The sequence below is a fragment of the Podarcis melisellensis genome, assembly GCF_964234715.1.
Source record: "Podarcis melisellensis genome assembly, chromosome: 6".
Lineage (NCBI taxonomy): Eukaryota > Metazoa > Chordata > Lepidosauria > Squamata > Lacertidae > Podarcis > Podarcis melisellensis.
This window is the reverse complement of record NC_138538.1, coordinates 60,760,784-60,776,816: the sequence shown is the minus strand read 5'-3', so window position 1 is coordinate 60,776,816 and position 16,033 is coordinate 60,760,784. Positions and strand designations below refer to the sequence as shown.

The 16,033-nt window shown below is 39.4% G+C and overlaps 1 protein-coding gene across 3 annotated transcripts in view; it reads right to left on the bottom strand.

The window, feature by feature from the left end:
* The window catches only part of ROR1 (receptor tyrosine kinase like orphan receptor 1), a 163,520-nt gene that overhangs the window by 45,168 nt on the left and 102,319 nt on the right, over positions 1-16,033 (bottom strand). For all 3 annotated transcript variants that reach the window (XM_081915708.1, XM_081915706.1, XM_081915707.1), the window contains exon 2: positions 857-928. In XM_081915708.1, coding sequence (XP_081771834.1) covers positions 857-926 — 70 coding nt within the window. In that variant the 5' untranslated portion in view covers positions 927-928. The remainder of the gene's footprint in view (positions 1-856; positions 929-16,033) is intronic.

Sequence of the window (16,033 nt, the reverse complement as noted above, 5' to 3'; positions counted from 1 at the left end):
CAGAATGTGGGCAATATCTCTGTGTAGGACTGGAATGAACTCCTGTACATGGGTGTAGCCAGGATTTTTGTTAGGGGGGGAAGCCACGCCAGATGTTTGGCTTCCAAAAATAATTCGAAAACCAGAACAATCACTTCCGGTTTCCGATCGTTCGGGAGCCAAAACGTTCGAGTTTACAGGTGTTTGGTTTCTGAGATTCTACTGTATAGATTATACACATATCTCAGAAACTAACAGCCATTTGAAGACATGGAAAACAGGTATGCAAAAACAACTTCACGTTGTGTGTGCATGGGAGACTTGTTTCTCATGCAAGCACAAATCAAATTGCAGACCAACACATGCCCACTGTGTGTGTGTATTCAACATCCTAATTCTCTGCATGCTGTATACAAATATTAAAAGATTTTTCATTCCTCCTCCCAGTCCAGCAACTAACTGATTGCCTCCAAATTTCATAGCAAAATGTGCATGCAAGGCTACTTAGACCAAAGCTTGTTAACATAGAGTCCAGGCAGGTAATATTGAATCCAGATTCCAAGAGGCACAGATGAAATGTCAGGTAGGTCATAAACTGCTATAATTCACATCTTGACATATTTTCTTAACATGTGGAACGTGTTACTTGAAGTAAGAAAGGGGAGGGAGTGAATCCCAACATTCTTCAGAAATCACAAACTCTGGGGTGTAATTGAATATCAAATGATTGCTTGGCATACAAAACAGGTCTCAATTCCTCCTTCTTGTGACTTTAACAGCAGATTTTGATATGATCAAGCACAAAACAAAGGAACTTTAAGAATGGCTTCTTAAAATCTAGGATGATTTTTAATTCCTCTTTCCCCCCTGCATTTACCTTTGTCAAGTTCACTTGACACATTCCATGATGATGTAGGCATTAAATCAGCAGCAGCCGACACATTCATTGCTGAAAGAAATCAGAGAGGGGGGAGAAAGAGTTAATACAAGCTGTAGCCTATGCCCTATGTAATACCATAGATGGTTTTGAAAAGTATTTGGTATTAAGATATCCTGAGCAGTGCCAGCATTGTTCTGAATGCAAAGACAAGCATTGTTCTGAAGCACAAGATTGTTCTGTTGAAAAAGCAGGAGTCATGATGATGATAAGCAGGGCTGACTCAAGACACTTTGTTGCCTGAGGTGAAGGACAAGATGCCACCCTCCCCCAAGGCACATACAGAAGCCTGTTGGACTGGCAGTTTAATCATACTCCAATACTGGTGAAAGGGAAATACAGTCATACCTCGGAAGTCAAACGGAATCCGTTTTGGAAGTCTGTTTGACTTCCAAAATGTCCAGAAACCAAGGCGTGGCTTCTGATTGGCTGCAGGAAGCTCCTGTAGCCACTTGGAAGCTGCAGAACCCATGTTGGACATTCGGGTTCCAAATAACGTTCGCAAACTGGAACACTCACTTCCAGCTTTGCGGCGTTCGAGAGGTACAGCTGTACTTGAGGCCAGAAGGCCAACCTAGGGGGTACAAGGTAGGCCACATGGCACTCACAGATCTGCCTTCCCTGCCCCTCAGCACGTACCACCTGAGGCAGCTGCCTCACTCTGCCTCACCATAGAAGAAGAGGAGTTTGGATTTGATATCCCGCTTTATCACTACACTAAGGAGTATCAAAGCGGCTAACATTCTCCTTTCCCTTCCTCCCCCACAACAAACACTCTGTGAGGTGAGTGGGGCTGAGAGACTTCAGAGAAGTGTGACTGGCCCAAGGTCACCCAGCAGCTGCATGTGGAGGAGCGGAGACACGAACCCGGTTCACCAGATTATGAGTCTATCGCTCTTAACCACTACACCACACAGGTGGTCAAAGGACCACCCCTGAATATGAGATTCCATACAAGCTAAATTTTCAGGGACTAATCAGGGTGTCTTTATGTGTTTTTGTAGCTTTTGAGGAGAAGATTATTGCAATACCACACTCACACTCAGTAGCTTAACACTGTATGTAGAAATGTAGAATAGGATACAAACAAAATAAAAGTACAGTGGTACCTCAGGTTACAGGCGCTTCAGGTTACAGACTCCGCTAACCCAGAAATAGTACCTCGGGTTAGAAATTAACTTCAGGATGAGAACAGAAATCGTGCTCTGGCGGTGCAGTGGCAGCAGGAGGCCCCATTAGCTAAAGTGGTACCTCAGGTTAAGAACAGTTTCAGGTTAAGAACGGACCTCCAAAACGAATTAAGTTCTTAACCCGAGGAACCACTGTAATGTAATATAAGAGGTTTGGGCTCAGGTAGCCATATGGCAAGCTATAATCTTCTACCGGAGCTTCCAAGTCTCAAAGTCCCTTTCTACTTCCTACAGCACATCCTCATGACTTGCCAAAATTTGAAAAATGTGATGTGCTTTCAAAGGTGTTGAATGTTAATACCAGTTTTAAGACCAAAATTACACTGAAGACAAAAGCAGCTGTTCAAACTATACAGGCATCCATGCTTACTTGTGTGTGTATGAGCACAAACAAATTATTGGCACAGTTGACTTTGAAAATACTAGAAACTCCTGCTAGTGTAATTGGGCTTCTCAACCCACCTTCCCAAATCTGCTTTGGGGGATTGAGAGAAGCCCTACGACAGCTTGGCAGTGGCAGGGTTGTGGGGGGAGAGACTGTTCTGTCAGCCAAGGAGTAATGTTTTTGCTGATTGTGGCACTGAATTCCACTCTGCTTGTATTAAAAAAGTTAGGTTTTAACTGAATCAGGTGTTTATGTAAAGCCAATAAAGTCAAGCATAGTAAGGACACTACACTCTCATTGTAAAAAAAACCCCACAAACACATGAACACACACACACAAAAGGGGAAAAAAGTTCTCTTTCAAGCCCACCTGGTAGTAAAGTTTATTTAAAAGTCAGCCAAGTATTCCCAATGTAAACACAGAGGCTGAAAGCATTATAATTCATCCATAAATGTTTTCATGGAACCAGCTTTTAACATACATGGCACCATGAAGCCAAGAATTTTAAGGCAATATAAATGATATATTGTCTAAAAGAGGTACCATATAGTCAGGTAATCTGAATGCCAAAATTTCCATGAGATTTAGAAACAGGGAAATTGTCTCAGAATATTTTGTAGGATTAAAATTATATAAAAGTGTTTTGGATGGCCAGTTGGGTGTTGAAATAACAGAAAATATGGAAAAACAAAATGTTGTATGGGTATTTATAAATATAAATGTATATTCTGCTTATAAAACAATGCACATTTATAATGAAATATTTTTGTTTCTTGTCTATTGTTTGCTTTCTAGTAATAATAAGATAATACAGTTCTTTTGAGAGTCTGCCAATAAATAATGTGTTGGATGCAGGCTTTGAGTTCCATGAATGGAAGAGCTTCTTATAAAGTTATTTTATCCAGTGGGGGCATCTTGCAACTTGCACTCACACAGAGAAATCTGCTCTGGAGATTTAACCTTCCTAAACAGATTCTGGGATGACACAAGCAGCTGCAGGAGGCAAAGGAAAATCAAAAGAAAAAAAAAACACATCAGCACCACACACTCTTCTGAGCATCTCTCTCTACAAGGGATGCTTGATCCAAACCACATTGCTCATTCTGTTTTTTACTTTTGCTTCAGCTTTGGCCAAAGCCGTACTCCCATGTTTCTCATTGCATTGCTTCTGTTATTTATTTACTTTCTCAAATTAGAATTTCTTGGTCTGCAGAAAGGTTGCAGAACCTCCAAGAATATCTATACTTGATGCTGTACTTGTTTCATTTATTTTTTCTGTTGACCAGGTCTATGGCCTGGGGCACACGATTTTCATAGCATAGCCCTTGTGCTGTCTGCTAATTTCCCCCTAAAAATTTACCAGGTAAAGGAGCCCTTCTCAGCAGCCAGGCTTAAGGCCCATAATTCTCATAACAGGATAGTGGCTTTGATGACAATGCCAGTGCTAAAGAAAAAAAATGTATTAGTATTTTTTAAAAGGTCCACAATTTTTTTTTTGAGAAGTACTGTGCTAGATTCCTTATAACAAGTTTCCAGTTAATTCTTTTAAAACAACATTTTGATTTTATTTGCTTTCAGCTTCATAAATAGCTCGGTATTGTTTAACACTTGCGTATATATTTTATATATCACTTTTTAAATTAAAGAAAATTATTGTAAAATACACACTGATCATTTTTTGATTAAGAATTATGGGTTGTATCTGACTAAGGGTGGACCTACACACAGGAGGGGAAAACCCACTATAAATAAGTCAGAAATTAAATTGTTATAACAAAAGAAAAAGAAAGCTATGGAAGATTGCTCAGAATTATTATTATTATTATTATTATTATTATTATTATTATTATTATTATTATCCAGCGCCATCTGGTGTTGCATGTTTATAACATTCAAAACGCTGTTTTTTTACTAATGTAGCTGAGTCTTACGTGATATTTAGACACTTAACCCATTGGGATCAATGGACCAAATCTAGTTACACACTTAAATTCAGTGATCGTAATGGGTCTATTCAAAGTTTATTTGGTCAGATACAAAGCTTCCTCACGGCATTAATAATAGAAAGTAGCATGCATTTATTCCAATGGTATTTGCTTTAGAGATAATTATATTATATATGCCTTTCAGTGGAAGTCTGGTTTTCAGTATGGATATACAGTAATTGTTACTGCAATGACAACTCAATTGGAGTCTTGGCACTGATGAAACCAAAAGTGTTCATCTTTCATCACCCAGCACTAGATACGCCACTCAAGTGAGTCATCTATCTGAGACTGTAAAGAAGATTATTCTTTTGTGGAGACACACTAAAGAGTTATATTGATCACTGTTGTGAGACCTTGAAATCTCTGTTTTATGAAGAAGCCAAGACAGAGATGTTACTCAGAAAGAATCAATGGCCTAGAATGAGATAAGAATCTGAAGAAACATTGGGAGGCAAGATCTTCCACCACTAGCTCTTCATAGAGTATTTATCGAATATCTTTCTCCCTGCACTGCAAACCATAACTTTATTACCTTGTCCCTCTGTATAGCCACAGTAATCACCAGGTTTCTGTGTTGAATAGGTGAGGAAAGCACTGAAAGCCCACATATTTAGTTGATGTTTTTGCAAACTTCCCTGCATGTCTGATTACATATACATAGGTTCAAACACTGTAAAAAAAATGGCATGGTGAACAAAGGCCTGACCCAGAATGGCACGTTGACAGGAACGGCTTCTTGGTAATAATTTGCATGTGCATGGCAAGTCAAAATTCTAAATCCAGTCCTCATGCTCATGTAAATCAAGGCCAGGAAGGAATTCCTGTCAACGAGTTTGCACCTGCCCAGATGTTATTTCATCCCCATGTCATGTCCGCTGGGATACTCATGGTTGTACAGAATGTGAATTTGACCCTAGTCTTGAGGTGTTTCAAACCCTCGTATGCATGCCCATTTCCTGAAGTATACAATTTCTTAGTCTAAACTTACCACTCAGCCAAATTCATGTATTACCTGCATGGGATATTTCCCGCTTCCTCTTGGTCCAAGTTGCTCTAATAGAGTTTGAAGGCCAGAAAGTTGTGGCCAAGCAGCTCATAATGGTAGCACCACCCATGCTAGTGTCCCATCTTATCTAAACTGGCAACCCTGTCATAAGCAGTAGAAGTATTATCTGCCTGTTCTATAGAATTCTAACCTTCAAATATTACCAGGGTGATAAGTTAGTTGGAGGTAAACATCATACTTCACTGATAAAATAGCAAATCAATTGGGCCATCTTGAGAATAATTCTACATAGTCCAGTGGTGCTTCAGTTTGTAATACATAATGTGCCATTTCTTCAAGGTGAGAAGCAATTCAGGAGCGCTGGGGAACCTGCAGCCCATGGGCCTAATTAGACCCACCAGGCCTTTACATTTGGCCACACCCACCGGTCCCAAACCTGATGTTTGTATATGGGGCAGGTGAAGATAGGATTGGAGAAAAGAGGCTTTTGCAGGCAATGTCAATCAGCTGATTGGCAGTGCCTTCAAAGCCACTTGTGCAGCAATTCCCAAATGGTATCAGCTACATTTGGGAAGTCCTATGCTCAGCACTTCTGTTATGCTCCACAGTGGTCAACTAACAGCTCACAGGGTTCACCCAACATCTTTGTGATGTCAGGTAACCGACAGGTAGACAGAGCCTGAAGGGGTGTGTGGAGATAAGGATCTGGCCCACCTCCCAGATCCAGTCCCCACTCCTGCATTTCAGGGCTGGCCTTCTGTTCATTTAAGGGCCAGGCTTGCACTTCCCTGTAGTATCACAGAGAAGAGGCAATAGCATGCAAATTTGATCTATTTGCATCTCCAAAACCCGAAGGGTCCGTTCTCTTGGGGCCACAGTGTTTTCAAAGTGCAGTTCTCAGGAATCTTGATAGAAATCAGAATCAGTATTTTAGAAGAAGAAAAGAACTCTAATCAGGTTTGAGTTTTCACCAACTATTATGAAAAGCAGGCTAAGGTTATATTTTGCTTAGGCTTTTGTTTCAGATTGGAATTTTTAACCCAAGAGTGGGAACACACACAGAGAACTGGGCCTTTTAAACCTCACAAGCCTCCACAAAATGTGAGTAAGCTTGGGGATGTGCTGACTGGATAAATTCTGTCAGTCATTTATTCTTGACATATATAGAGAAAGGAACTTGGCAAAACAGTCCTGGTTAAACCTCACTGCCATTTCCTTAATCCATACCAGGTGTGAAGATATTAAAAATGCTTGGATGGGATATCAGAAAGCAACTCACATACTGGTATATATTTTGTGCTCTATTTATGCTTGTCCCATGTATCCCACCGTTATGGCTGCTGCGTCACTCAGGGGAGTAGGATGGGTTACCCATTCCTTTAAATTAATGTAAGTTTTGGAACCAGTCATCTCACACTCAGCATAAACACTTCAGATTATAAATAAAGTTCTTGTTATAGGACGTCAATGCACCACTGAATGAACGTCTACTAAATCACATTGGGGAGAATACTGTTGATAGTTCGTAAAGGTTTTTGTTCTCAAAAAACCACCACCAAAATATTCATCATTCAGGGAAAACAAGGGTAGTTAGCGTTGTCAGATTTGACAATGCTGATCACTTTTAGAGAAGGGAGGGAGTGCCTGGAATTTGTCCCTCTACTTTCAAACTGACTGGTGTTTGATGCTATTACTGCTGACAGGCCACTTGTCTGTTTAGTGGTGTGTGCATGATAGATGCAAAATCTTCCCCCATAACAGAAGTGGACTTTTCCTATTCACAACATCCTCTAATGCATCCGATAGGGATGAAGCCTGTTTCTGAGTCTGGACTGCCAATGCAGAATATAAAAGCTACGATTATAAAATATAGACTATAAACTGCTGAACATTAAATATAAAATGGCCAATGGCTGTTAAATATATAATGCTGTCAAATATCAAATAAGGAACACCAAATATTAAATCCCATTAGATATTGGATGTCAAATGCTAAACAAATACTCAACATCAGAATTTGTAAAGACAAATCCTATGAAAATATATGGGGGGAAGTTACTTTGAGGGAAAAGTTTAGTGGAAAGTATAGCAAATATATGTTTGGCTACTTCAAAACAGGTTGCCATTTAGGATTATATAGTTAGTACATCAACACTTATTTCTTACGCAGCTCAAGGAAAGCGATTTTTCTATGGAACAGAGAGAGAGAGACTTTCCAAGCTGGAATTGTTGTTTTAAAGTGATTTGCAGGAGGATTTGAGACTAGGTTTCTTTTTTACCTCAGAACAAAGAACATGAAAATGTCTTGTGCCACTGGAGATGTTAAGTAAATCTTCTAAACAAACACACTTTGCTTGGGGAATTTAAGGGATACTTAGTTTCAAATAAGCATGAATACTAACTAAACATCACTAATTAAAAACCTAAAGAGCTTTTAGTGAACTGTGAAATAGGATAGAATGCCCATAAAAACAACTTTTATGTTTAAAGTGTGCCCATTCACCAGTGTGAAATAAAAAACTACCTTCCAGGGGCACCTTCAGATTTCAGTGGGAGAAGGAAATATATTTTTAGCAAGGAGGAGTAAGCTCCAGCAAGGTCAAATCTGAGCTCTTGGACACATTCAAGGTTAAACAGCAAAAAAGCAGTGTGTTAAGGCAATTTTTATAAATATCAGAGTAACTATAGAAACATTGCCAACACAGGACTGCCACACCTTTTTAAGAAGCCAATAATGTGAGCATTTGGCATGCATTCCTTAAATTGTACATAGCACATTTAATTGTTTTAACATAATGCACTTAATTGTTTTAACATGGTTGCTTTGTGTGAAGTTAGAACCACTGAGAAATAATCATGTGTGCAGCACTAAGGAGGGAAATCCCCCTCGCCCTCTCTAATTGACACCCAGGGCTACCATTGCACAGTAGTTTTACACAAAATACTAACTGGATTTACAGACAGAATCTGGAACAGAGAAATATCTAGAAATATTCTTTGATGCCTTCTTTTGGAGATAATGCTTTAGAGTCCATTGTAACCAACACCAAATTTCAGATAACACCACCGGTAAGAAAATGCATAACACCTCAAACCAAACTCCACAAACCTCACAGATTGGAGGCTAAAGCCAAGGTCTTAACAGATGTGCACTGTGATCAGCAATGATGCTATGCAATATCACAAAATGTGCTTGCTTACAACTTACACTCCAGGCATCCATGCTTTTCCTTTCAGGCCCAAATTCCACATGAGGAGGATGGAGTGCTTAGGACAAATAAAGATGACTCATGTTGTCCTGGGCCTGTACTGCATTATGAAGCATCGGGACATTACTGTACTGCTAGGGGAATCATCCTGTGATTTCACCCATGCCTCTTTGCTGCTAGCCAGTGGGATGGGTTAAAGCAAGAGTCACCAACCTTTTAGGGCCAGTGGATGCATTTGGAATTTTGAGAAACTGCTGAAGGCTCCAGTCAAAAAATGATTGTCATGGAAGTGTGGTGTAACACAAAATGGCTGCTATGGAGACATGTAGAAGACGATGAGCCAGTGCAAAGAGGAATCTCATGCATTGTGGAAACCAAGACATTTCACAGCTGCTACAGGAGTTATTGGTGGGCACACAGGCAACCACAAGCACTACATTGGCATCCCCCTGGGTTACAAAGTAGGAGATAGGGACTCCTTTGATATATTAGGAACAAGACTGTCACTGCTACCAATGACTCTGCATGTAGTGCTTTTTTGCCCTGTTTCTTACCACCATTAACATTTTATGGTTGTATCATGTAAGTTTCAAAAAATACCCCACTCATTTAATAGATTTTAAAGAGCCAACAATAAAAGGTGCATCTTGGCAGTATGGAGGTGGAGAACCCACCGGTTCACACACATACTGAGTTCTGCATCCTGGAGCATAGGATTCTATAACACAAAAAATTATCCCATTCTGTTGTAAACGAATAAGCAACAAAAAGACAAAACTTTGAGGTTAGAAGACATGACCAAGATGACATCTCTCATTTTAGAGAACAGTCTTTAAGCCTGAGCTTCATGGGGTCAGAAAGCAGAACCTTCTATACAAACTTTAACTTCTGCCCCTCTGAGTGTTAGATCCCTGCCAAGAGAAGATAGCAAATGGCACAGCTGCTGAAAGAGTATTTATGCCAGGGTCTTCTCCACAATGGCACCACGGGTCTAGAATTTCATCCCTTGGCTTGGAAAATACATTTCACCCCTTGTGTCTCTTCTTTTTGATGGTCACTAATAAAGGACACCATTTTCTGTATTTCGTCTTGAAGTTGCTGTGTTGCTCCCTGATTCTGTACTTTCACTGTTTTCTTATACAGTGGTACCTCTGGTTACGTACTTAATTCATTCCGGAGGTCTGTTCTTAACCTGAAACTGTTCTTAACCTGAAGCACCACTTTAGATAATGGGGCCTCCTGCCGCCGCTGTGCCGCCGCTGCACGATTTCTGTTCTCATCCTGAAGCAAAGTTCTTAACCCAAGGTAATATTTCTGGGTTAGTGGAGTCTGTAACCTGAAGCGTATGTAACCTGAAGCGTATGTAACCCGAGGTACCACTGTATTACAATTTAAAATAAAATAAAAATTGCTTGGAAATGTTATTTCTCATTGTAATTGAATAAAATGCTATTCACCCTGTGGGAAAGGGTTTGTGTGTGGAAAAGTGGCATAAAACCCAAGAGGAATAAATGGAAACTAACAGACATCTTCCTCAAATGGAATAAATGGAAACTAACAGACATCTTCCTCAAAATATTGGGTCAATTTGGGGCACATAAAGAAAAAAACACAGCTGTAATAGTATCCATGAAACAGAACTATGCCAATGTATAGAATTCAAGGAAGCTGTTGTGAGAAAAATGATGCTCCATCTGGAATTTACATTGTGAAGTCAAAACAGAAACCTGTGTGCCAGCCAATCCAGTTTTCAGTGGGAACTTGATCAAAAGTACTTCAGGGAAAACCTGTTCTTCCTATCAGACCAAAGCACCTCTTGTGCCTGACTGATTCAGTTAGTTAGCTATGCCTGTAGGCACACCAGCCATTTAAACATAGTTATAAATGAGAACAGTAAAAGTACCATTCTCTATATTTAACCCTGCACATTAACAATCTGCATTCTGGTTTCCACAATCCACGAAATGAATTCAGAAATACTTTTAAATATGCCACGAAGTCCCTTTGTAGGATGCCAAGTCAATTAACCGAAAAACCAATTATTTCAATATCAGGCGCTTCAATCTGAGCGACAGCACTGAAACTATCTACATGAATGTGGTGGATATGCATTTAAGATACTTGTAAAGGAAAATATGAGATTAATATATAATATCGCTTAAACAATGACAGCTAATAATTCTGGTTTGAAAACAAAAGGAACTGAGAAATGCAATCTGTGGAATGCTTAACTTCAACATCTAGGATTTAGAACACAGTTTCCAAGTCAATGTAAATATAAATAAATGAAAGTTTCACAGGCAAAGGGCAAGATATAAAGAACTGCTCCATACCTTTTGTTGGACATAAAATTAAAAGCAAAATATAAATGGTAAAAAAGACCCCCAAATTTAGGTGAGTACAAAGGCTTACAGTAACTCAGTGTACTTTTTGACTTCTTTTATTTTCTTCCTTTTAACACCAGACACACTCCTTAGCTTTGCAAAACAACTCTGTGGCCCGGGCAACTGTTGTTTAAGAAACAGAAAATCCAAATATCCATTGGTAGCACAGAACTAGTTGCATGGTCCTTTGAATATCAGCCAAAATACCTACTTTATACACATTTAATGAAATATATGATGAGAAATTACTCTTGACTAATGAGACACAACTGTAATTAAATACTTCTTGGTAGTAAGCCAACTTAATCACACACACACACACACGAGAGAGAGAGAGAGAGAGAGAGAGAGAGAGAGAGAGAGAGAGAGAGAGAGAGAGAGAGAGAGAGAAGCTGGCTCATATCTAACTTTATTGATTTATTGCATATGCGACATAGGAGTTTCATGTGTGATCAAATCTGATGCAGCCTTTCATAATCAAACTGGTTGTTGTATTGGTTTTCTCTCCCCCACCCCCACCCCAATAGCTACAAATTTACTGTCCCAGGTCAAAACAAGAGAGATGGGTCACAATCTAGACAAATCTGTACGCACACAGGTCAAGCAAGAACTTTTAAAAAGCCTATTCATTTTTGAACATCAGTTCCATACACATCATGCTACAACACAAACAGATTTTTTCAAATTCCCTGAGTTTCAAAAAAGAAGCTTCAAACACTTCATGGAGTGTTTTCAGTGTGTGATGGGTGACTAAAAACTGTTGTTTAGTTCTCTGGATTGTGTTTCAGCATCTAATTCTCAAAAAAAAAAAATGTGTGATGGACTTGAGAACAGGTTCATCAGTCTTCTGTGCTTGGTAACATGCACTGGGAACATCACATGCACTCAACACACAGAAATGTTAGAAGGGTATTAGAACTGCATCAAAGGAAGAACTGTCAGATTAACTGTCTATCAACTGTCTTGGGTAGCATCTCCCCAGGTTCATTAAGCATCATACTGCCAACTCACTATGCATGCAGAAGCTGAGAAAGGGATGCGTTTTTTAGTGTGGTGTTATGCCCTATAAATAGAAACAAATGGTGAACATGTATACTTGTTGAACTGTCTATAGTGAAGCACTGAACTGTCCATAATGTGCAACCTGCAAAGCCACCTGCTCAACCCATCATCTGCCTGCTCATCAAATGGAATCTCCCTCATGTGACTTTGGGAATAGGTCACTTTGGGAAGCCCAATCATCTCCCATTACAAGAGCTGGCATCAACCGGAGCCAAACGTAGATGAATTCACAACATACTGTACGTACTTCTGTTAGCCTTTGTTGTATGGCATGGCAAATGACTAAGCCCAGCTAGAAACTATGTTTCCATGGCAGATATGCCTCTTGCATGAAACATGGCCCTGGAATAGCTTGTACCAGAATGTCGCAGAGATTCAGAACTAGCTGATTACCCCTGCCCTAGAGGAACAACCTGAAGCACTTTGACCAAGAAATGAGCATAATGCATCCACTATGATATGTGCTACTCGAATATCACTTTGCTCTCAGATTGAAATCTGAACATGGACTTTCAAGACCTGAGTTCAAAACCAGCTCTGCCATGTTTCACTGTGTAGCCGCATCTGTAAACCCTTCTCCTCCTCCATCTATACGGAGATGGGAATAATAGTGAGTTGTCTCATTCAAGGAAATTTGGAAAACAATCTGCAATGGATGTGCTAATTTTTGTAACTCTAAAGGGTTTCCACTGCACTAATTTTGCGCTTTGAATTTCAAACAGGTTAGAGTGTCCAGGCTGCAGTTAGTAGTAGTTTTAATAGATCTTTTCAATAAGAATTCACTGAAATAAACAATCCATAAAGTTATACACTACCCATAAAAGCTATAATGACGGCATGGACACATATTGTTACCTTTGATTAATCAGGAACTGTAATTAATTAATTAAATTATTATTATTATTATTATTAATTACTTATACCCCACCCATCTGGCCAGTCCTCCCCAACCATCTTGCAAGGCTCCCAACAGAATATTAAAAGTACGATAAAACATCAAACATTAAAAACTTCCCTAAACAGGGCTGCCTTCAGATGTCTTCTAAAAGTCAGATAGTTGTTTATTTCCTTGACATCTGATGGGAGGGTGTTCCACAGGGCGGGCACCACTACTGTTATCCCTGCTGTATAGCACTACATTGAAGATCAGACAATTATTTATTTATTTATTATTCGTGGAAATATTTATATGCTGCTAATTAGTTTTTTTAAAAAAATATCAGAGTGGTTTACAACAATTGTACCATTTCCCTTCAGGTTTCTGGAATTAATTTTACAGTTTATACATATCTTATAGACTTTATCTGCAGGGTACAATGGTACCTCAGTTTTCAAAAGTTTCCGTTGACAAATGTTTCGGAACTCAGCCGCCATAAACCCGGAAGTAAATGCTTCCATTTTTGAACACGCCTCAGAAGTCAAACAACAGCTTTTGCTGAGTGTATATATTATTGTTTATAAATCTGCAGACCGCCCTTTGCGCCTCGGTTTTCGAACATTTCGGAACTCAAATGGTTGTCCGGAAGAGATTACGTTCGAAAACCGAGGTACCACTGTACTACTGCACACAAGTAGAATCTACCAAAACACCACTTAGAGCCCACATCATTAGCTAGCATTATAAGCTTCCTTCCCTGTGAATCTGAATGGCAGCAGACTCCCTATCTTAATTGCCAGAACAGGGACAAAGGCAGCAGTGCTATTAAAACCACCACTACTTACGGCACATCAGATTAAACTATCATTTTATCTTTGCCACTGGGGCTTTCACTTTCATGTACACACTAAGCGGTAACTCCATGCCACTCTTTGTTGTAGTAATGCCTAAAGCTACTGAGAGTGATGAATGAGGTGTGGAACTTGTTGATGATGAGACATCACAGACTGACTATCTAGGCTCAGCACTTGGGGGGTAGAATGGCAAGATACCAGAAGATTCTGGGCACACTGGTTTAATCTTTTGCAGGCCTGAGTTCTCATAAGGTTCTCTATTAAAGTCAGCAATATTATTATTAGACCAAGTAAAAATTAGTCTCAGAGATAGGACGTAATGATTACAGTGAATCCCGACAGAGCCAACACAACTCTAGTAGTATTTGCTCTGCGAATTTACCTTGGTCCAGGGATTACTTGATCAGGGTATATTCAGCCAAGATGTTAAGTGTCTAACTTAATAGAAAAAACAGTTGTCATACATGGCACATAAACAGAGGTGCTGTGAGAGCAAGTGAATCTTGATACACATTTAAGCAACTTTTTCATGAGTGGAATTCACACCTCATGATTTACTTATCTATTTTTAGCAGCTTGGTCTTTTAGTTAAGGTCAGATATAAGATCAACTTTAAGTTTGAAAACACATCCCATCAGTGTAAACAACACTCTCTGGAAGGCAGACATAGCTAACATCTTTCTCATCTCTGCAACCGAAAAAGTTGCATAAGAAAAAAATTATGCAGATCAACCGAAAGCTTTCAAAGGATATACTAAGTACATATATTTTCATATGACTTCATAAACTATGGAGCTTTGTTACAAACATCTTGCTGCAACAGAGCAATATTTCAAGTGATCCCCAAAATGTAACTACCAGTAGTTCTTACTGGATGCTAGAGTACCCTAAAACATTGTTAAGGACTTTAAATGCCAAACACATTCACAAAGACCCAGAACCAATTTGGGGCTATTATAAGGCTACTTACTGCAAACATTTGGCAGCACACAACATTCAAAAAATGTTTGGTCTAGGACTTCATGAACCTATTGGTCTATAGCAAAAACCTGAGCCACTGCCAAACATGATTGACACTTCAGTTTGGAATGATTAAACATAAGCGGGGCAGGGGAAGAGAACAAAACAAATCAGTCAGCAGGTAACAGGTGTGTTTGTGCGCGCACGCACAGAGGAAATAGAGATGAAAAGCTCTCATCTTTGAGAAGGGTGCAAGCACTACAAAACCAGGCTTCATCTGCCATCTATGTTCCACAAGAAGGAAAAACCTTAAAGGGAGAGAAGATCAACATGAAGGAGTGAATCCAGGGATACTGCTAGAATGAGCAACCTGGTACTTGTACTAAATTAACCCAGTATCAATTTGCAGCCTTGATAACAAATGGACTTTTGATGACAAACACCCTAACTTGGGAGTAAGCCTCAATGGGCAACAGAAGAATAGCTCCAAGTAAACATTCATAGATGTACAGTTTTAATGTGTGTTTCATTAAATATTTAGTAACTTTAAAACATTGGTCAAAATCCAAAATAGAGCTAATCAATTTCAATAGGTTAAGCATAATTAATGTTGTGCTAGATTGTGGTCACTGTGTCCAATGGTGATGATTCTCAAATACATGACTAGCACCCAGAAGGGACTCTTTCTAGCATTGTGGCCACAACTGAAACACCAACTCCTGATCATGTGAATGGAAATTTGCTAGTTTATACTGACCTACATAGGAAGCAACATATTCCATGAATTCCAGTAATCAGAAGGTGTAGATAATTAAAAGTGGAACAATACAGAAGGTTCTCTATTAAACACAATCTTAAAAAGCTTTGTAAGAAGGAGGGAGGGAGGTGGTTAATTTTCTTTGGACCTTCCTTTACAGACACACAGATGACCCCACGGAGACAGTGCATTTCAGATAGCTTAGCTCATATTTTTAGAAACCAGTGCACAGCGATAAGCAAGAGCATCACACTAATGTGACAGGGAGTACAATTCAACGTACCCAGTACACCCATGTTAAGACGTTTGTGAAACCTGATGCCCTGGCATCTGCCAGTGAAATTTTTGATATACTCCAGTCCTCTGTAGAGAAGGCTTCTCTTTTAGCAACTCATAACATGCAGAACATTTGACTTAATTCAACTGCTACAGAGGAGAATTACAT